This window comes from Cydia amplana, chromosome 1 (genome assembly GCF_948474715.1).
Source record: "Cydia amplana chromosome 1, ilCydAmpl1.1, whole genome shotgun sequence".
Classification (NCBI taxonomy): domain Eukaryota; kingdom Metazoa; phylum Arthropoda; class Insecta; order Lepidoptera; family Tortricidae; genus Cydia; species Cydia amplana.
The window spans coordinates 7,240,890-7,262,292 of NC_086069.1; the positions used below are offsets into that span (position 1 = coordinate 7,240,890).

Genomic DNA, 21,403 nt, shown 5'->3' on the forward strand with positions numbered 1-21,403 from the left:
CCACTGCCGCCTTCAATGCTTCATCATCGGAAAATTTATTTCCACGCAGATCCTTTTTAAGATTGGGGAACAAAAAGAAGTCGCTGGGGGCTAAGTCCGGACTATACGGTGGGTGAGTAACAGTTTCAAACCCACATTCAACAATAGCTGCCTTGGCAATATGAGCAGTATGGACGGGGGCGTTGTCATGCAGAAGCATAACACCTTTGGTTAACTTTCCTCGCCTCTTTTCTTTGATTGCATCCTTTAATTGACGTAGAATGTTAGCGTAGTACTGTCCTGTGATATTTACACCTTTTTCTTTATAATCGATCAGTAATACTCCTTCACAATCCCAAAATATCGTGGCCATGACCTTGCCAGCTGAAGGGATGACCTTGAACTTCTTGGGATGAGCTGAACCCTTAATGTGCCACTGCATGGACTCTTGTTTACTCTCTGGGTCATAATGATGAACCCAGGTTTCATCTCCAGTAACTATTCTTTGCAGCACCTCATCAGGATTTTCACCGCACAGGTCAATAAAATCGGAACAACAAGCTACACGCATGTCTTTTTGAAGCCGAGTCAGCATTCGCGGAACCCATCTTGCACTTACTTTTGACATATTAAGATGGTCATGGATAATATCATGTACGGTACCAATAGAGAGATTGGTTACTTGTGCTATAGATTTTACCTTCACTCGACCATCTTCCAATATAAGTTTTTCCACTTTATCAATATTTTCTTGTGAAGTAGCTACTACAGGCCGGCCAGGTCTAGGGTCGTCTTCAACACTCTCCCTTCCACGTTTAAACTCGCTTGACCACTTTTGAATGGTAGATAAAGAAGGAGCAGACTCACGGTAAACACAATCCATTTCCTCTTTTATGGTTTTTTGATTTTTACCCTGTTTTGTCAAGAATTTTATCACGCATCGATGTTCTAATTTAGTTAACATTGTCAATTCCCACATGATGTTCATGTTTGTTCAGCAATTGCAGAAAAACAAAAGAACATCTCGGTTCGAATTATACTTTTTTTTAATGTCAATGAATAAACCTTAGCGGCCAGTAACGAAAGAAATTTTAGAAGAGGTTGTAAGATATCAATACCGAGAATATTTTGAACGCCCCTCGTATACCTGTAGTCATGAATGTACCCGTCTATTTAGCATTTGAATTGATTAATCCCACCCGTTACAGCAGGATAGTATAGGACAAGAGTTGGCCCGCGGCGCTGCGTCGCACCACGCGCTCAGATATCTCAACCTGTCAAACCGAAAATTACTGCCCTCCGTATATTTGCACCTCGTTGCACTGACACGACCTTACAAAACGAACGTTACGTAAATAGTTTGCATGTCGATCTATTTTCAGCGTACTGTTAACGCACTGCTATGTAGATACCTGCAGCAAACTTGTGCGATAGAGATATCTTACACTATATCTACATAGGTACATCTTTTATCTGACTTGTTTGCTTGTCGTGCAGTGTGTAACTATTCCAGTAAATTGTCTCGTCTTGTCTGCTCTGCTTCAACGATTTCGACGAAATATAATATATATACCTATGTTTACCTCTGTGATTAGACGTTTATCAGTGGCGTAGCCTGAACCAATCTAGCCGTGGGCGAAAACTACATCTGCGAGCCCCTTTTAAATTTGTTTTCCCAAGGCTTGCAAGGCTTGTTGGCTTTGCGAGGCCCCCCTAAGTGCAAGGCCCCATTCGCTCACGCCTAGCTACGCCACTGACAGTTATCACACTGGTTTGTAGCTGATTTAATTGATGGAATTAACCACATTGACCTTAGCTATTTCTGTCCAACCTAACTATTTGTAAGGGTTGTAAAACTATCTTTATACTTGTGTAGACTTAGGGCCAGTTGCACCAACCACATTTGACGGACTGATCAACATCACTCGTCAGAGAAAATTCCCATACAATAATGTTTAATGAATGATTTAACGGTGACAGACGGTTTGGTGCAACGGACCCTTAGTGATCATAAAAGAGGCCATCCAAATCATAAAATAAAAACTAGTCTTAAAAGTAAACTTTAATATTATCCTTAGGTAATCTTAAATTATGATTTATGTCCAACCAGTTTACAGATCTATAATAGATTTTGATCTACTTTAATCTATCATAGATGTCTTAAGATCAGATAGTTAAGTAATTCCTAAATGTTCTGTATTTAACAAGCTTTTATTAGGTCGACCTGTATGTATTTTATCTTATGATAGTTATGATGAAGACAAAATAGTCTATGAATATGATAATGTTGATAATGCATAGATTAAAGTAAAAAATATTGATTCCTTCATATTTAAAAAACAACTGTGTTACATGAATGAAACTCTATTATCAAAAGCACATGACAACTTCTGCTGCTGACTGTACTTCTATGTTTTGTGAACACAATATCAAAAATGTGAAAACTTTGAATATTATGTACCAGAATTACTGTTATATAAGACTTAAACTAAATCTTAATTATAAAAGTAGTTTCACAAAAGCTCTTTTTCAAGAATGATTCAAAAGTCATGATAAATATTGCATGAGCTAATGATCAATGATGATCAGTTCGTCAATGCTCCAGTCTTCATAGGAATGGTCAGGGAGGTATCTTCGGATGATAATGGGTATTTTCCGTTGCTTGAGTTCCTTCATGGCTATCTGCAGGGGGTCGGTTTCACCTTCCAGCTCCACCATCACAGGGGCACACATGGCTATTTGAAGTGCTCTAGTACCTGAAATAATTAATTACGTACATAAGGATCATGTGGACAATAGAAAATGTAAGGAAATTATGAAAATTTGCTCTTAACAATCAGTGTTGCCTATTTGATATGATAGAGACCCTGCCTACTAAGTCTATGGTTGTGTGTTTAAATACTTGTATGGGCATTTATTTGTATGATAGGCTTAAGTTGTATCATAAATATTGTAATTAAGGTTACACAAGCCTTCGCTTCGAGTAACCGTATGTGTTGACTTGGGTTACAATTTCACTGTCCTTAATTATGTGGCATGGCCCCCATCATAGCTATAGGTTAATAAATATGAAAATTACTCGAAAAAACCTTGCTGTCAGTTTTCTTTTATAAATCTCGGAGGTTAATAGTAGGTACAAGGATATTATAAGTATTATAACAAACACAATTATGGAGTTATATATTCGCTAGGTGCACGACTGGTGCTGCCCTCATTTTGGCAGACTTTCTACGTTAAATCTTATGGAGTAAAATTAGTTCAAGCGGCTGCCGCTACTACTAATGGCGGACATTCCATAAGATTACCTGTGTTTGTGACGATCAGCGCCACTTCCCCCTTCACCGACTTCGCACCTTGCCAATACCAAAACATAACCTCACCTAAGACTCTAGCTCGTTCGTATTTTGTCATATATCGGGTGGTAATTCTTTTAGATTTCTCGACTCCCCCTCCAGCCTGGCCGGGAGCTAGACACTGCACGTTGTAGCCCTCCTCCTCTTGCTCTTCGGTTTCTTCGATGTTGTCATCTTCTTCGGCGATATCATCGTAGTCTGCCCCCGCGTCATCAGCTTCATATTCCTCATCAGCCATGGCGTGTTAAGTTCCCTTTAAAGATTCACAATGAAAACTAAACATGCACCTTGTATTGTTAAATTCAATTATATTGTCAAACGAATATGGTACGGACCGAGATCAACGCTCACTGTGATTAGTGATAGTGTATGACTTTGGCTTTGGTTTGGTTACATGCGGTGCATTTTGGGTCCATTGACATTGACAGTGACAGATGAACAGATAAGTAGTTGCTGTTCCAGTCATTGCTAAAATCACGAAAGCTTAGTTATAGTTTTGTCAAAGGACTGTCTCATTTCAAACATAGACAGACAGAATCATACTATCTTTGTCTGAGTATAGTTTTCCTGGTTCCTACTGACTGACAAATTGGTTTGACCAACTATATTGACTAAATTATTATTACCATTTGAAATTTATAGGAAAAAAATAAGGATTATTCAGCTGATTTTGATGAATTAACACTTATTTTACACAACTATATTCAATTTTATACGTTATACTGGATCAACCAAATCTTGTCAGTAGTAAAAGGCGGCAAATTTGAAAAATCGCGGGTTAGCAACACTGTGTTCGAATAATTCCAAAATCGCGTGTCATCTGTGTGTTATCTGTGGAATGTGGATCGTGAATGACAGCCATCATCTTATTGTTTACATTCTGAATCGTTTCTATTTCAAGAGAAATTTCTGCTGTCACCATTAAATACCAAGATTATGCATGACCTCAAGCAAAGTTAAGGTGCCTACAATGTACAATCATGCTCGTTGACGGTAAATATTACTAAAATTTGAGGTTATGATAATTCATTCGAACTGACGTATGAAGGGCGGAAAAATAAACACGTTATGGTTCGATGTACATTGCTGCTTTTCTTAGCGCAATTCTGCTCATTGGGTGTTACATGGTGTTACCCTACTTTAATTTGCAGTACATTGCTACTGACAAGATTTGCTTGACGCACTATATGAATAATTCTAATAAATGAACGCATTCTTAATTTGTCTATGAATCCCTCTATTCTCTTTGGTCCATTGGACGCTGTTCCTTTTCCGGTTCTGCATCAAAGCTGTAACCATGCCGGTGTGTATTTAATTAAATTTATTCGTTTAAATTAAACAATGATACAGTTTTGTGATTTAGTTTTGCGCTCATTTAGGTTCTGTAAACGTTAACAAGTTCTGTCATAGTGACCTATCTTTCTATATAAAATAAAATTACGTCGAAAAAGCGTGCTACACATGGCCTTTCTGACATGTCACTTGGATATCTAATGTAAACCTATTGATGTTAACCGCGTGAAAGAAATGTGGAAGATTAGTAACGATCGTAGTTTATTTCAGTTGTGATTGAAACGATAGGTGTGATCAATAGTATCGGACGGGAGTGATGTGTGATAACTAACCTCATCCTAAACGGTTTCAGCTCGCAGTGGACCTATTGCACCCAACTCCCGCCTCGGAGAGAAGGAAGCATAAATTGAAGAGGCTGGTGCCCCATCCTAACTCGTATTTTATGGATGTGAAATGCCCCGGCTGCTACAAAATCACGACGGTATTCAGTCACGCGCAAAGGGTGGTCGTCTGCGCCGGTTGCTCGACGATCCTCTGTCAGCCCACTGGAGGTCGTGCCAGACTAACTGAAGGTAATGTCGCATTTTTCATTATCCAGATTCATGTAAGGTTAAAATAAAAGTGCATTCATTGTATTGATTAGGATCAAAACAATAGATATGAAAGGTGAGACATGTTGATTTCACAACATTGTGAAAAATGTAATATTCGTTAGTTGTCAACTTTCTCTTTTATTTGATAACATGTATCTTTTATTTACATGCCTTTGCAAATAAACTTGACAGGTTTATTGGGTCATGGTCATGGACAGATGGAGCCATGTAGCATGCCATAGTGCCGACAATTACAAATTGAATTTGAGTCTTTATTATGAGGATATGGAAGTAACTTTATTTTGATAAATGACAAGAACTTTGGCAGAGGCGAAAGAATAGGTATCCCCTGCTGCTGTAGCCTGCTGCTGTGTGCCTGCTGGTGTAGGTAGGTGTCTCCTGCATGAATGCTCTAAGCACCATCATAATGAATTTCTTTAATCATATACTTCGTTTTTTTTAGCATTAGAAATAAGGTAAACAATCTTGATGTGTCTTTTAATTGAAAAACACATTTTATAAATAAGTTACGCTAAATATGTAACAATTATTAATCTAATACGATCTTTTATAGTCTTCTGCTTTCATAAGTAATAGTTATTGATTTTTAAAAAGTTTTTTTCAATTAAAAGACATGTCAAAATCGCTTACCTTCTTTCAAGTTCTTTCTAATGCTAAAAAAACGAACTGTACTCACTCAACTTTACTGATCTTGGTTGCGGGGAGGAGGCACCCAATTATAAAATAAAATTAAATAAAAGCCTTTTATTTGTGATCCCTTTGAACAGTTTTAACCATGTTATAACAGTCTACTAAAATAATATTATTTTGGGATCCCCTCTTGGGTGAAGGCCTCCTCCAGCTTTTGCCACCTATCTCGGTCTTGGGCCACATGTGGCCACCCCATGCCAGCAATTTTCTTTATATCATCCACCCAGCGCTTGAGCGGGTGTCCTGCGTGTCTATCCCCACTCCCCGGTCCTCTCCACTCTGTCACTCGTTTCGCCCATCTCGAGCTATCGTAGCGTGCAATGTGTCCTGCCCATCTCCACTTCATTTTCTTGACAAACTGTAATGCATCAATTACTTTCGTTCTTTCTCGAATGTTCTTATTTTTGATCTTATCTTTCCTCTTGATGTTGAGTAGGCTTCTCTCCATCGCTCTTTGACAAACCGAAATTTTTTGAGCATTTTTTTTTTTTTAGTTAGACTCCACGTCTGGCAGGCGTATGTCAATGTTGGTAGGATGCATGAGTCCATAAGTTTCTTTTTAAGTGGTATTGGCATTTTTGATTTGAACAAATGTTTTAGTGACCAGTAGCGTTTCCAACTCGATGTTATGCGCCTCTCTATTTCTGCTGTATCTGTATCCAAGAATGATATTAGTTTGCCCAAGTATATGTATTCTTTTACATATTCGATTTTTCTTCCTTTTAATTCTATCTTCTTTTCCTTGTAGTTAGTCATGAGCTTGGTTTTCTCAAAGTTAATTTCCAGTCCCACTGATTCGCTGCTCTGATGTAGGCACTGTAGCATATTTGCAAGTTCTTCTGCGTTGTTGGAAAATAATACAATGTCGTCAGCAAATCTTAAGTGGTTTAAATATTTAGAGCCTATTTTAATACCTTTATTCTTCCATCCAATATTTTGTAATATAAGTTCCAGAACTGCAATAAATATTTTTGGGGACAGTGGGTCTCCTTGCCGGACGCCTCTCGCTATTTGAAAGTATGGCCCTAATTTATCCAGCTTTACTCGACTTTTACTAGTTGTCATAAATATTAGTTACTAATTTTATATATTTCTCCTCAATGTTATGATATTCTAATGCAGCTTTAATTGATTCATGGGAGATAGAGTCAAATGCTTTCTGGTAATCGACAAATGCCAAGTACAGCGGAGAGTTGAATTCTTTGTACTTCTCAATTAGTTGGCTCAGTACTTGTATGTGATCCATTGTGGAGTAGCCTGGTCTAAATCCTGCTTGCTCCACTGGTTGTATTTTATCTATTTTTGGGCCTATTCTTGTCAGTAAGCATTGAGAAAACAGTTTGTAGAGGCTTGACATGAGACTTATTGGTCTATAATTAGATACATCACATGGGTCTCCTTTTTTATATATTAGAGTTATTTCTGACTCAGTCCATTGTGAAGGTACCGTCTCTTCTCTAAGTATGTCATTAAAAAGTTGTGTTATGTGCTTGATTAGTCTGTCTTTGCCTACCTGTATAGCTTCATTAATGATAGAGTCCGGTCCTGGGCTTTTGTTTTTATTTAGGTTTTTTATTGCAGTGTCCACTTCTCTTGTTGTAAATTTCTCTGGAACGCTCTCTGACATATATATTCTGTGTGGCTGTATGTAATGGTCTTCATTTGTAGTTCTCTTCGTGTATAATTCCTTATAGAAGTCAGTAGCAACTAAGACTAGTTCATACCTATTTTCAATGACTCTTTGAGTAGAGCTTTTAAGTTTTGGTATCCATTTTTTGTTCCCTGGAGAGGCTCTTTTTATTCATCCGGTTGTCACAATGCAGTTTTCATACTTCCTGAGCTTAAAAGCTGTATATTCTTCTTTAATGCGTGCTTTGACTGTTTTGTATAGTATGTTTAAGTCTCTTTTTTCTTCCTTTGTCTTATTTACTTTTTCTTGTATCTTGTGTCTTTTAGCTATTAGAGCCATGGTATCTGGCAACAGCTTAAACTTTACTTTTTTGTTTAACATCTTTGTTTCCATTAAACTCTCAGTAATAACTTTTTCTAGGGCATTGTAAGTGTACTGTGTGGCCAAATTATCATCTTTAATGTATTTTTTTAATTTACTGTCCAGTAGTTTACAATATTCTGTTTGCTCTTTTTCTGTGATCAGATTTGATTTAGATGATGTAAATTTCTTTCTACTTTTTGATTTGATTTTCATTTCTAGGGTTCCACGTAATAGCCTATAATAGCCGTAATAGGCACCCAATTGTACAACTTTAATTTATTTGAATACTCCTGCAATCATGGTGCTCTAGGTTGGCTCTGTTATCTGATTAAATAAGCCTCCTCGGTCTGATAATTTTAGTCTCTAAATTATGGCATGGATATGGCATAATCCTCTTGGAATATCTTTTATTATGCAGCTAAATCCTATGCCACAGCAAGCATGTTATACCTAGGCCATATACTCGACGAGTGGCATGGGAAGTAGCAAGGGAAGTGGGCAGGGATGTAGCCCCTCACGACATCCCCGACATTAACCCCTCATTTCCCAGGACCTCTCAAATCCATACAATTCTGACTCATATTGGAGCCACTGGGAACTGAGAGGTTAATCATAGAGAAATATAGTAAGACAAGAGTGCTCACTCCATACATCAGTTCAGACTATTAATTTCAGTGCCTCCATCTAGCATCGAGTAGCGGAACTATCAGTACTGCTACTTGACAATAGATGTAGCACCGACCGGAAAGTCTTATCTCAACAGCATAAGACTTTCCGGTCGGTCCTACATCTATTGTCAAGTAGCAGTACTGATAGTTCCGCTACTCGATGCTAGATGCTAATAGTCTTTTTGGTACTAAAACTGATGTATGGAGTGAGCACTCTATGTATTTTTTTCTCTATGGTATTAATGTACAACCTTAAATTGGAACTAGGGTCAAAAGTTATATAAAATGCTAAAGTTAACCTGGTTCTTTGAAATATATGTGTGATGACACTGATGACAGTATTGCATAATAATAATACTTGATTCTTTTTAAAGATTGCATTTGATTGTGCAATATGCGAAAATTTTAAGAGACATTAACGCATTCACTACCAGGAACCCTGGTGGTGGGCACTCGTAAACTTTGCTCAGATGCCGGGGCGGGTTGTTTTATACGCAGCTATAGACAACCGGTTTCTGGGGTAGTGCGCCGTTTTGAATGTGTTAAGGTTAATAAATATGTACCATACTAGATTGTCCTAACTACTAGATCTTGTTTTTGTTTTGTTGCAGGATGTTCGTTTAGGAGAAAACAACACTGAGAAGCCTGGAGAGAGCCCTAATTTAAGATTTGCATTTTATTTCCAGTTGTATGAAGGAGTGATATTTTACAAATTCATTAAAATGGATTCGTTGAAGCATTACAAATAAAGGCTTTTTCAAAGGGACTTGGTGTTTCAATCAAAAGTAAACACTGCCTGCATGTCAGTTCAGTACCTAGAATTAGGAAGGATGAACAGGTAATTAGGTGGTTAAGGTTATTGGCATAAAAAGTCAAAATTTACTCACTTAAGTGCTTGCTGGAAAGCATTCTGCGTATGAAGAAACTATTTGAAAAAAATTATCATGGCATACAAATTAAGGTGGAAACTATTTATATGAATTACTATCTTATTTTACTTATTCGAATTAAAGAACATTAGAATTAAAAATTAAATAAATTAGTACCTAGACCTACCTATAAATACTGTATAAAAAACCTATAAAGGGCCCAATCATAAAAGAAATGCCCCATCCAACACCAGGCATGGTTCGGCCTGTGGCATGGACCCCATTAAGGTCAATTGAGACAACTTTTCTAGCTTTGTACTTTTCAAATAGCTTGAGTATGGTATCATCTCCTTACAATTTATCTATCTAATCTAATACCTTTAAACGAGCAATTCTTGTTTATTTATTTATTTATATATATATATATATTTCGGGGATCTCGGAAACGGCTCTAACGATTTCGATGAAATTTACTATATAGGGGGTTTTTAGGGGCGAAAAATCGATCTAGCTAGGTCTTATCTCTGGAAAAACGCGCATTTTTGAGTTTTTATATTTTTTCCGAGCAAACATCAGTCTCCCAGATATTTACCTTAAAACGCAATATCGCAAATTTTTATTGAGATGACAGCTGACACTGTACCCAATCTATTTGAAAAATATCACACTGATGCTTTGTATTAGTGTAAGCAGTCTTACAAAAATTAACAGTGCCAATGAGTTTTTCCATTAAATCCAAATCGTTTTAGTAATTAATTTGAAGATGTAAGTATCATATCACATTTCCCAATCTAATAAATCAGATTATTTAGTAAATCGGTACATAGTAAATTGAAATCCAAGTCGAGCAAATAAAGAGGCACGGCCGTACCATCCTTTTCTCGAAGCGATTCAGGCCATTTTCGACGTCCTGTAATTTTGTGCTGGCTGAAGCTAGAACCCTGAATTTTCAGTAATAATTATATAGGGCTTAACATGCTTAAGATATATTCTCAAAAACATTCAATTTGAACTAGTAGTTTAAGAATTATTGTACGTCAAAGTTCCTTATTTTCGACACTGACACACTCACTCACTCACCTACGATCATCATAATTCTAAAGTACTTCTAGTATACCCACAAGCTTCAAATTTTAAACGTAAGTAGTTTTCAGCTTTTCAAGCCATAGAAAACCTAAAAATATTGCAATATCAGTCACGTTTTAAAGATCTAAGAATTGCATAAGTAAGTTTGTAATCCCATATAAATATATGCTATTACAAAGTTACTGTTGCAGTTCCTACAAATAGTAGGTAAAGGTACACTACGATGTAATGTGAGTATGAATGAAGATGTGTTTCTTTATGATATGTGTATACATAGTATGGGTATGAGTACCCGAAAAGAAGGACTGCCTACAAAAAGAGATGAGATCCCATCAAAAACATTAACATGTAAAAAGGTGCAAGTCTCGCAACGCTTCTACTACAAAAAAGTTTTGAGATGTACCTAATGTGAAACCAAGTCGGTTATTTTAATCAGTGCCAGGGGGTATTAAAACTGTATCAAATATATATCTTTAATTTGTAATACATATAATGACTTGGCAATCGCACATAATGCTTTACTCGTACCTTACTCGTAAATATGTGTAATGCTCGAACTGCAATTAGCGCTAGCGTTATGTTCAATTAGAAATATTTTTAATAGGTGACGATGATCCTTAATGTCATTAAGCAGCCTTGCGATGGCCAAGTCATTATACGTATTACAAATTAAAGATATATATTTTCACCTCAGCAGCTCGAACAAGGGTACTTTGATTCTTAAAAACAGTGAGCAAAATGCGATTTTGCTCACTGAGTGAGACAAAATGACATTCAAGTGACCTTTATAGTCAAATGTCATTTCAACATGCGGGGTCTAATAAAAGTTCGAAATACTTGGGTTCTATTATCTCTGTCCCTTTCACACTGTTAGCAAAAAGAAACAGACAAAAAAAAGTTAAAACGACATTCAACAGTATATTCACGGTTTATAATAGACCCCTGAAAAACTTCAAACCGCATCGTTCCAAACCACGTACGAGTATGAATTTTTAATAATTAATAAATAAAAATAAAGTTTAAGATTTGATAAAAACTGATAAAATACTATATTTTAGGTATTTTATTGTACAATTAAAATAACGAACTCAAAAAATACACAGATCATCACGCAAAATTAATTATTTTACTTTTAAGAATTTCTACCATAGTTGACAAATAGTACGTATCCGCAATTCGGACCGTATCTTACAAAGATTTTTTTTACAAAAAAAAGTGTCAGTTAATGTTTGTTATTCTATATTATTTTACTGGAATTTATTATTACGTTTTGTTTTTGTGTTCCATTGCGGTAATTAAACTTAATTGTTTGTATATCTTAAGAAAACATGAGTGCAGGTATTAAGTGATGAAGAAGGATTACATTTTTCAAGTTGTCTAATAGGTATGTTCTCACTGCGCTGAGGTGAAAAATGTTGTGTACTACACGAGATCAAAGTTATTTACATCTCGTGCGCTTTTGAGTCCCTTACTACGCTCAAGATTCTAAATTAGATTCACTCGCTACGCTCGTGAATCTATTATAGAATCTTTCGCTTGCACGGGACTCAAAATAAGCACTCGAAGAAATATCAAACTTTGATCACTTGTTGTACAAATAACTATTGATACATTTTTAACACCCCCCTGGCACTGATTAAAATAACCGAATTGGTTTCACATTAGGTACATCTCAAAACTTTTTTGTAGTAGAAGCGTTGCGAGACTTGCACCTTTTTAGGGTTCCGTAGCCAAATGGCAAAAAACGGAACCCTTATAGATTCGTCATGTCTGTCTGTCTGTCCGTCTGTCTGTCCGTCCGTATGTCACAGCCACTTTTCTCCGAAACTATAAGAACTATACTGTTGAAACTTGGTAAGTAGATGTATTCTGTGAACCGCATTAAGATTTTCACACAAAAATAGAAAAAAAACAATAAATTTTTGGGGTTCCCCATACTTCGAACTGAAACTCAAAAAAATTTTTTTCATCAAACCCATACGTGTGGGGTATCTATGGATAGGTCTTCAAAAATGATATTGAGGTTTCTAATATCATTTTTTTCTAAACTGAATAGTTTGTGCGAGAGACACTTCCAAAGTGGTAAAATGTGTGTCCCCCCCCCCCGTAACTTCTAAAATAAGAGAATGATAAAACTAAAAAAAATATATGCTGTACATTACCATGTAAACTTCCACCGAAAATTGGTTTTAACGAGATCTAGTAAGTAGTTTTTTTTTATACGTCATAAATCGCCTAAATACGGAACCCTTCATGGGCGAGTCCGACTCGCACTTGGCCGCTTTTTACATGTTAATGTTTTTGATGGGATTATATTGACACAATGGTTTGTTCCTGGTTCGTCGTATTCCTGTTTCGTCGGATTCCTGATTCGTTGTATTCTTGTTTCGTCGGAATCATATAAGTACATATAATTAAATATGTCGTGCAGTAAACCAGTATTTACTACCTAAATATGAAGATTTAATGTAATCACCAGTGATCGTACTTTTTCTAGCATTTTTAGCACATTTCGACGAATCAGGAATCCGACGCAACAGGAATACGACGAACCAGGGAACAAACCGACACAATACAGAGGGCCTACCGCGAACCACGTTCGACGTGTTGCCTCTCTGTCACACTTACGTACAAATTTACAAGCGCGACACAGAGGCAACACGTCGAACGTGGTTCGCGGAGTCCTTCTGTATACATACATGCACTATGGTCTAGATAATCTTTATAGGAAGTCGTAATCATGATGTCTTAATTCAGTTATGATTATTAAATAGTAAATGAAACAATTGTGTTTTTTTTTCACTTGGTGTATGTTTTCAACAATATTGTATAAAATTATACATTCTTAAAAGGTATAGGTACTACCCGTTCGCTTTAAGTTGGCAGTCGGCGACCGTTCCAAGCCGTTACCACAGAATACTCGCGGGAAAAAATGGAAGAAATTTGAACCTTATGTAATTTAATTTAAAGTTCTAATTTCTTTAATAAAATATCTCGAGTTATCAACTTCTTCCCGCCGTGTACCGAAATAATAGTACTAAGTACAGTACAGAAGACTCGCTCTCTAACAAAACTCGTCTGTTACGATCAGCACAGACATGGCCGCTAGGTGGCGACAGCGCCACGCGCGGCTTATGGCTTTGGCCAAAACTGGGGCCGAACGGGTGTACTTTTAGCTACCTGTAGCAAAGCGACGAAATCGCGGAGTGAGACACGTCTGCTGTTACATGATAACCTCCTCTCCTAAGGCCCAAGGTCCTACCCATAGTACTTATTAACTTTCTTATTCAGACCCAACTCCTACAACAATTGTGCAGTCATAGCGTACCACGGTCCTACCAGTAGGACTTAATAGAAAACCCATCATTTTGTTTTCAAATTTTGCGCTTATCGAAATTGGCGTGAACGAACTTCTGTTTTGTTTTGTCTGTGAGCCCTTTAACAAGTTCGTAAAAAAAAATCAAAGTCCTGTACAAGGTGCTGTATAAGTACAATAACATTAAAAAAAGTCTTAAGTACTTGGGTCTGAATGAGTATAAAACAATAGTACTACTGGTAGCACTATGGGCCGTACTGACTACATACTCAATTTTTCGTTGGGCCTTAGGAGGATAATGTCACAGGTACAATTATTACTGTCGAGTCAACAGAAAATCATTGTGTATTTTATTTTTTAACGCTTACTTCATGTAATAATTTTTGTGATTGTACTTAATGAAAGTAGTTGAACAGCTGTCTGTGGTGCGAGGAAGCGGAGCGGGAGGTAACTGCCAACTAGAAGCGAAACGGGGTAGTATTAGGTATCTATTCGTGTGAGCGCGAACTGTGTGCATTCATGTCAATTTTTACAGTTCGCGCGGGTAGTCAATTGGTCTACAATTTTCGTATGCACATGGTATTCACCGACTTTTTAAAATATTGTGCGGTCTGTTTGCCTACATCTGCGAATAAATTCAAAGGTGGACGTGGACCCCCAATCCACGTTGGGCTTGCGCCGGGGCGCTCCGGATTACAGCCCAAACCCTATCCTACCGGAAAGAACGCCTATTATGCCAATGTCACAGAATAAATTATAGATAGTACTAAGTACAGAAGACTCACTCTCTAACAAAACGCGTCTGTTACGATCAGCACAGATATGGCCGCTAGGTGGCGACAGCGCCACGCGCGGCTTATGGCTTTCCCCAAAATTGGGGCCGGAACGGATGTACTTTTAGCTACCTGTAGCAAAGCGACGAAATCGCGGAGTGAGCCACGCCTGCCAATGTTTACTAAACACAAAAACACTTTTGACGTTTTTCAGCTCAAAGAAAAATACTAAAGGCTAGGGGTCACAAAATCGTGCGTATTTTAGAAAACCGGTTTTTCGGTTTTTGTACAACAGCAAAACCGGGTTTCCGGTGATTTCGATTTTACATATAATTTGTAAAATAGCAAATATTTTTTAGGATCAATGCTTTATTATTCAGTCTTCCACGACATTTCTATTTACTCTATCTTTACAAAGACCATCAAATTCCATCATTAAAGTTTTTAACCTCATGGATGGTCAGCAATTCTGAAACGGAATGCCTGAGCAAAATATTACGTGACAACGGGGTTGGCATAATCATAAATTTATTTCATGGAATATGATATGTATAATTGCGTGCGGTTGCTTGTTTTCATAGAATATGGTATGTATGGTATGTGGAAGCGCTGGTGGCCTAGCGGTAAGAGCGTGCGACTTGCAATCCGGAGGTCGCGGGTTCGAACCCCGGCTCGTACCAATGAGTTTTTCGGAACGTATGTACGAAATATCATTTGATATTTACCAGTCGCTTTTCGGTGAAGGAAAACATCGTGAAGAAACCGGACTAATCCCAATACGGGCCTAGTTTACCCTCTGGGTTGGAAGGTCAGATGGCAGTCGCTTTCGTAAAACTAGTGCCCACGCCAATTACTGGGATTAGTTGCCAAGCGGACCCCAGGCTCCCATAAGCCGTGGCAAAATGCCGGGACAACGCGAGGAAGATGATGATGGTATGTATAATTTTGGTGTCGTTGTTTTTTGGTGTAGAACAGCATATTCTGCCATCACTGGCGTAGAAATATATAAATAGGTGATTGAATATATTAACTACATTACCTACACAGTACTCCTTCAGAAAACACACACCGCTGATAATACCCAAGTACCCAACTCGCTAAACGAGGTAAGTTACAAGGGATTTAATTTGATTGCGGCCACTACATCAGCTGAGGATATAAGAAATCGGATGTGGAAGGCTATCATGGACTGGACAGATAGGAACAACACTTTCTTAATAATTTCTAACAAAGGCAAAGGAACCTGAAGGAACAAAGAAGAAGAAAACTGTACATAGTAAATAAATATCGCGAGATTGTATTTTGTTAAAATTACTACAATCAACATTTTTAACTAGAGATCAACAAACGTTTACTAAAATGTTATTTAAACTACGTAGTACAGGAAATTAAGGGATATTTAGTGAAAATAGTAAGCAGTTTTTTATATAATACGTATACGAACTTCGTATAATGTATTGTGTTGTTCTAAATATAATAACAAACTCTGAAGGAATTGTTACTCATCAAAATAATTAAACTATGTTTATAAAACTGCAAAATCGGAAACCTCGAATAAGCCGGTTTTATCAAAGTCAAAACCCGGTTTTGGCAATTGGCTGAAAACCCGGTTTTTCCGGTTTTTTCGATTTCGGTGAAACCGGGTTTGTGACCCCTACTAAAGGCCGAATCACACCGCATTCCTATATACTTACTTACGTAGGTAGCCTACTTTTTAAACAACACAAACTTCGCGAATGCCATATTTTTAAAACTTAACAATTAAAATAAACTATAATAATAAAACAATAAAATTCATATTACCTACCTACTTATTAGGGATCGTCGTAATAACGTAATACAACGCGACTACGCGGTTTAAGTCGAGCGCAATTGTCAAAGCAAGACGCCTACCTAGGTAAACGAGTTCAGTAAAAGTAACTATGTTTGATCGCGCGTTCGCACGAGTCAAATTTGCGCGAAGTTGCGAATCGCGTAGTCGCGTTGTTTAGGATGACAGTGTAAACAATTTTTCATTTCTCATACTCTGAAAGAGGGTCATTGTTGTCCTAAAAGGTGTGCAGAAAATGATACGTTTCTGCACTAGAGCATTTTTCGTTCCAAGTACGATTTTACGTTTTTTTTTAATAGATATAGATAAGCAACTGAAATTTGGGTTTAAATAGATTTGTTATACAATTTCCATTCTGATATTTAACTTCCAGTTCCATAAATAACGATACTTTTGACTAAAGTCCGTCAACCAAATCTTGTCAGTAGTAAAAGGCGGCAAATTTGAAAAATCGCGGGTTAGCAACACTGTGTTCAAATAATTCCAAAACGCGTGTCATCTGTGTTTTATCTGTGGAATGTGGATCGTGAATGACAGCCGTCACCTTATTTGTTTTCATTTGGTTTTCATTCTGAATCGTTTCTGTTTCAAGAGATATTTCTGCTGTCACCATTAAATACTAATACATTAAATAAGAATAAGCGAAGCTAAGGGGCCTACAATGTACAATCATGCTCGTTGGCGTTGATGGTAAACATTACTAAAAATTGAGGTTATGACAAGTATTGGAAGAATTCTTTCGAACTTTTAAGATTATGTTCAGTTTTTTGTTTTAGGGTTAAAAGGCATAAATAAAATTAAAACGTATGCCTAAATCTATCCAACAAGACCATAAATTGTGTCCTGGAAACCGTCCATAGGCCCACATGTCTAATATTTTCAGCAGTTGTGACTATTTACAAAGGTAAACCTTTTAAACAGTATTAAGAGCCTTGATTATATCGCCGTTCTTTCGCAATATCTACCTAATCCATACATGTTTGTTGCAGGATTAAATCTTGCCCAATATAAGGCGTTCGTAGTAGGTAGTATCTTTTCAGACAATACCTATGGCGGTTTATGTACGTGTACAACGCAACCAAGTCGAAAAGTGACCCTTATCTTATTTACCTTTAAATTAAATAAACACCCAAATATCAGTTGTTTCATTTTTAATATGTATATTGTACAATATATACCAATCAAAAAAATTATACAGGTATGTCATATTCATTCAGAACAGTACACTAATTTACATTAACAAGTGGCATATTATATTGTAAATAACAAATATATGCACTATCTAATTATCTGCATTTTGATATGATTTTATTTTTGTAAACTTAGAAGACATAGATAGGGAACAAAGAGAATATAAGCAGTTGTTTTTGATATCTTCAAATTTGTTCATCATTTTGATTAACATTGTTTTAACATCGCTTTTAAATTGTCCGTCCATGTTTCAATTTTTTTCAATAAACCGCGAGTGACAATTTGAATTGACGTACAAAGGGCGCGCTCAGCAGAAAAAAAAATCTGTTGGTTCGATGTACATTGCTGCTTTTCTTAGCGCAATACTGCTCTTTGAGTGTTGCCCTACTTTAGTTTGCTTTACATTGCTACTGACAAGATTTGGTTGACGGACTATAAATTATTAATTGAAAGTAACCTCAAGATTTACTATAAAATTTTATCCTTAGTCATGTTTTTAAAAATACACATGTATTTTACTTTCCTCGTATTCGAAATGAAAAGTAGAGTGTTTAACTCGGGTGAAAGGCATCATTTCAGCCTCGGACTATTGGCGCTCTCACTGCGTTCGAGCACCAAACTACCTCGGCAGAAATGAGTGCCGTGCATCCCTTGGTTAACAATCTACTATACCTACTTCATCCCTTATAGGGCGTTGAGCGTTCATTATCTACTTGGGTCGTGGAGAGTTTAAGTGCAGAGGGTCGAGGGAAGAGGAGTCCAATAATCGGCAGATTCTGAGACGTAAATAATGGAAGCCCCTAAAAAATATTTTCAAAACATCCCACTAACCCGGGATTAAGCGGTTAAACCGTTAACCCAGTGTCAAACTGTACTAGTAACTCCTGGCCCCTATTTCACCATGGTGACAGGTGCGACAATAGGCTACATGACTAATTTTTTTTTACGGTATCAATATCAATCGATCGGGTTTGTTTTTAGGATCAAATGTCTATATGGGACCCATTGCATTAAAGTAACACAAAAGTCAGAAATTGTAGTCAAAGGCCGACAGTCGCACTTCACTCGCGAAACGCCCTATACAAAACGGCCAAGGGCCGTGACGTCATCGCCCATCTTGTAGTATGGACAAAACAAGAAAATTGCGTTTTTATCGGTGAAATATTGCGTTTATGTATATAGTTGCTATACAATATTTTATTGCATGAAATGTAAGGAATCGAATGGTACCCTTACTTTTATCGTTTTTGAAAGTTAAAAAAAAACTTAAATTTTGAAACTTTCAGGTCCTGTATTTTTGTAATTTTTCAATATTTTATTTTAATATCCACATTATTGTGATAAATTGCTCGTTTGCTATCTATTTTACTAGATTTTGTTATAAAATTCAACATGTGTCATCATCCCTATTGTCGACATCACTGTTACTGACGTCACAGGCCTCCATAGACTACGGTAACCGCTTACCATCGGACGGGCGGTGTGCTTGTTTGCCACCAACTTATTAATTAAAAAAACTCCATTATATCGCCAATAAAGAAGTAGGTACTTATTTTGCGAAGCTAATGATAATTGTCACAAGAAACACGACAATTGTCACCAAATTCCGACACAGAGCTCACTTCCTGTCAAGAATTACCGAAAGTTCTATGGTCCTTGGTTCTATCAAATCGTGTGACAATTGTAATCATCATCATCATAAACTTCGAAAGAGAAATACCTGTTTTTTGCCGATATAATAAAGTTTTTTTAAATAATACAATGATGGTGGCAAACAGGAATACGGCCCGCCCGATGGTAAGCGGTAACCGTAGTCCATGAATGCCTGTGACGTCAGCAACAGTGGCATTTGTCGAATTGTCGCACCTGTCGCCGTGGTGAAATAGGGGCCAGGTTTAACCGGTTAACCCCGGGTTAGTGAAATGGTGCAAGTGGCGCTTTAGTGAGTTCACAATCACTACATATAACATAGTATAAAACAAAGTCGCTTCCCGCTGTCTGTTTGTCCCTATGTATGCTTAGATTAGATCTTTAAAACTACGCAACGGATTATGATGCGGTTTTTTTTAAATAGATAGAGTGATTCAAGAGGAAGGTGTATGTATAATTTGTTAACCCGTGCGATGCCGGGGCGGGTCGCTAGTTATATTTATATATAATACACAGGTGCTCTTTTGTGTTGGCCGGTTGTACGCAATATGTACCTACCCGCAAATGGAATGATTATTATTTTTAGGGTTCCGTAGCCAAATGGCAAAAAACGGAACCCTTATAGATTCGTCATGTCTGTCTGTCTGTCTGTCTGTCCGTCTGTCTGTCCGTCCGTATGTCACAGCCACTTTTCTCCGAAACTATAAGAACTATACTGTTGAAACTTGGTAAGTAGATGTATTCTGTGAACCGCATTAAGATTTTCACACAAAAATAGAAAAAAAACAATAATTTTTTGGGGTTCCCCATACTTCGAACTGAAACTCAAAAATTTTTTTTTCATCAAACCCATACGTGTGGGCTATCTATGGATAGGTCTTCAAAAATGATATTGAGGTTTCTAATATCATTTTTTTCTAAACTGAATAGTTTGCGCGAGAGACACTTCCAAAGTGGTAAAATGTGTGTCCCCCCCCTGTAACTTCTAAAATAAGAGAATGATAAAACTAAAAAAAATATACGATGTACATTACCATGTAAACTTCCACCGAAAATTGGTTTGAACGAGATCTAGTAAGTAGTTTTTTTTTAATACGTTATAAATCGCCTAAATACGGAACCCTTCATGGGCGAGTCCGACTCGCACTTGGCCGCTTTTTTAAACTCAATGTTGTCTATGCGACTTTAGATATTAAATTATTGTATATCTGAAGTTGTAGGTAAAAAGGTTGATATTGTATGGATGTAAATAACGGAAAATTAATGTGGTTTTTAAATTCGAAAGCGTGCATGTGTAAGAAAATGTTTGTATGGGGTATGGCGGACAGACGACGAACCGCCGGTCGCTTTACAAATTCCCGGTAAAAATCAGTTTAGGTAAGTACGTGTAAAGTCGTATCATTTTTTAACCTTTTGGACGCCAATGACCGATATATACGCAAATACGCACCGCAGGTCCAACGCCAAAGACGTATTAATCGGTCATAGATTACAAAGCAACATAGACCTAGGTGCATATGCACAAAGTTCAATTTTCAGTTTTGACACTTCGGTGACGTGGCGTCTGAGAGACAGCTTTTGTGTCTGACACGGCGTCGAAAAGGTTAATCCGAACGGGTAAATGTATTTGCTACAGAAGTCTAGAATTACAAGAAAAATATTAAAAACGCATTCACGTCACGACAGTTCGCCTTAGGCATACCGAACTCTCTCTGCCTCAGGTCTTTGCACTTACCATTTCCTTGTACCTAATTTAAAGAAAGCACATTTACTGCACTGATAACTACTGGGAAAAAAATCCCACCTTTTATCAGTGGTAACTACTGAGCAAAATAATTCGATTTGGTGGCAAATTCTGGAAATATTTTTTCCCAGCAGTAAAGGGAAAGAATATTTCCAGAAGAAGTGGGGAAGTGGTAAAAGGCGTGGAAAAAATCCCGATATTTACCACTGGTAACAACTTGGTGGTAACTAGGGGGTATAACCCGATTGACCTTACCTTAACTTACTCATGAGTTACATTAGTTTATTTACACTGTAATGCAGTCAAAATGATAAATTCATAATGGTTTAAATCATAATCCGTAAAACATGATA

General features: G+C 37.1%; 2 protein-coding genes across 2 annotated transcripts; one reads left to right on the forward strand and one right to left on the reverse strand.

The window, feature by feature from the left end:
* Positions 1 to 2,519: 2,519 nt before the first annotated feature.
* LOC134652839 (DNA-directed RNA polymerases I, II, and III subunit RPABC2) lies at positions 2,520 to 3,658 on the reverse strand. Its single transcript, XM_063508032.1, has 2 exons — positions 3,360 to 3,658; positions 2,520 to 2,735 (listed from the first exon to the last, which is right to left on the reverse strand). Exons 1-2 carry the CDS (start codon positions 3,568 to 3,570, stop codon positions 2,548 to 2,550), a joined length of 399 nt encoding a protein of 132 aa, XP_063364102.1. The 5' UTR covers positions 3,571 to 3,658; the 3' UTR covers positions 2,520 to 2,547.
* An 860-nt stretch (positions 3,659 to 4,518) lies between these two features.
* Positions 4,519 to 9,356, forward strand: LOC134662746 (small ribosomal subunit protein eS27). The gene is made up of 3 exons (XM_063519027.1): positions 4,519 to 4,635; positions 4,978 to 5,197; positions 9,202 to 9,356. Exons 1-3 carry the CDS (start codon positions 4,630 to 4,632, stop codon positions 9,228 to 9,230), a joined length of 255 nt encoding a protein of 84 aa, XP_063375097.1. The 5' UTR covers positions 4,519 to 4,629; the 3' UTR covers positions 9,231 to 9,356.
* Positions 9,357 to 21,403: the final 12,047 nt, after the last annotated feature.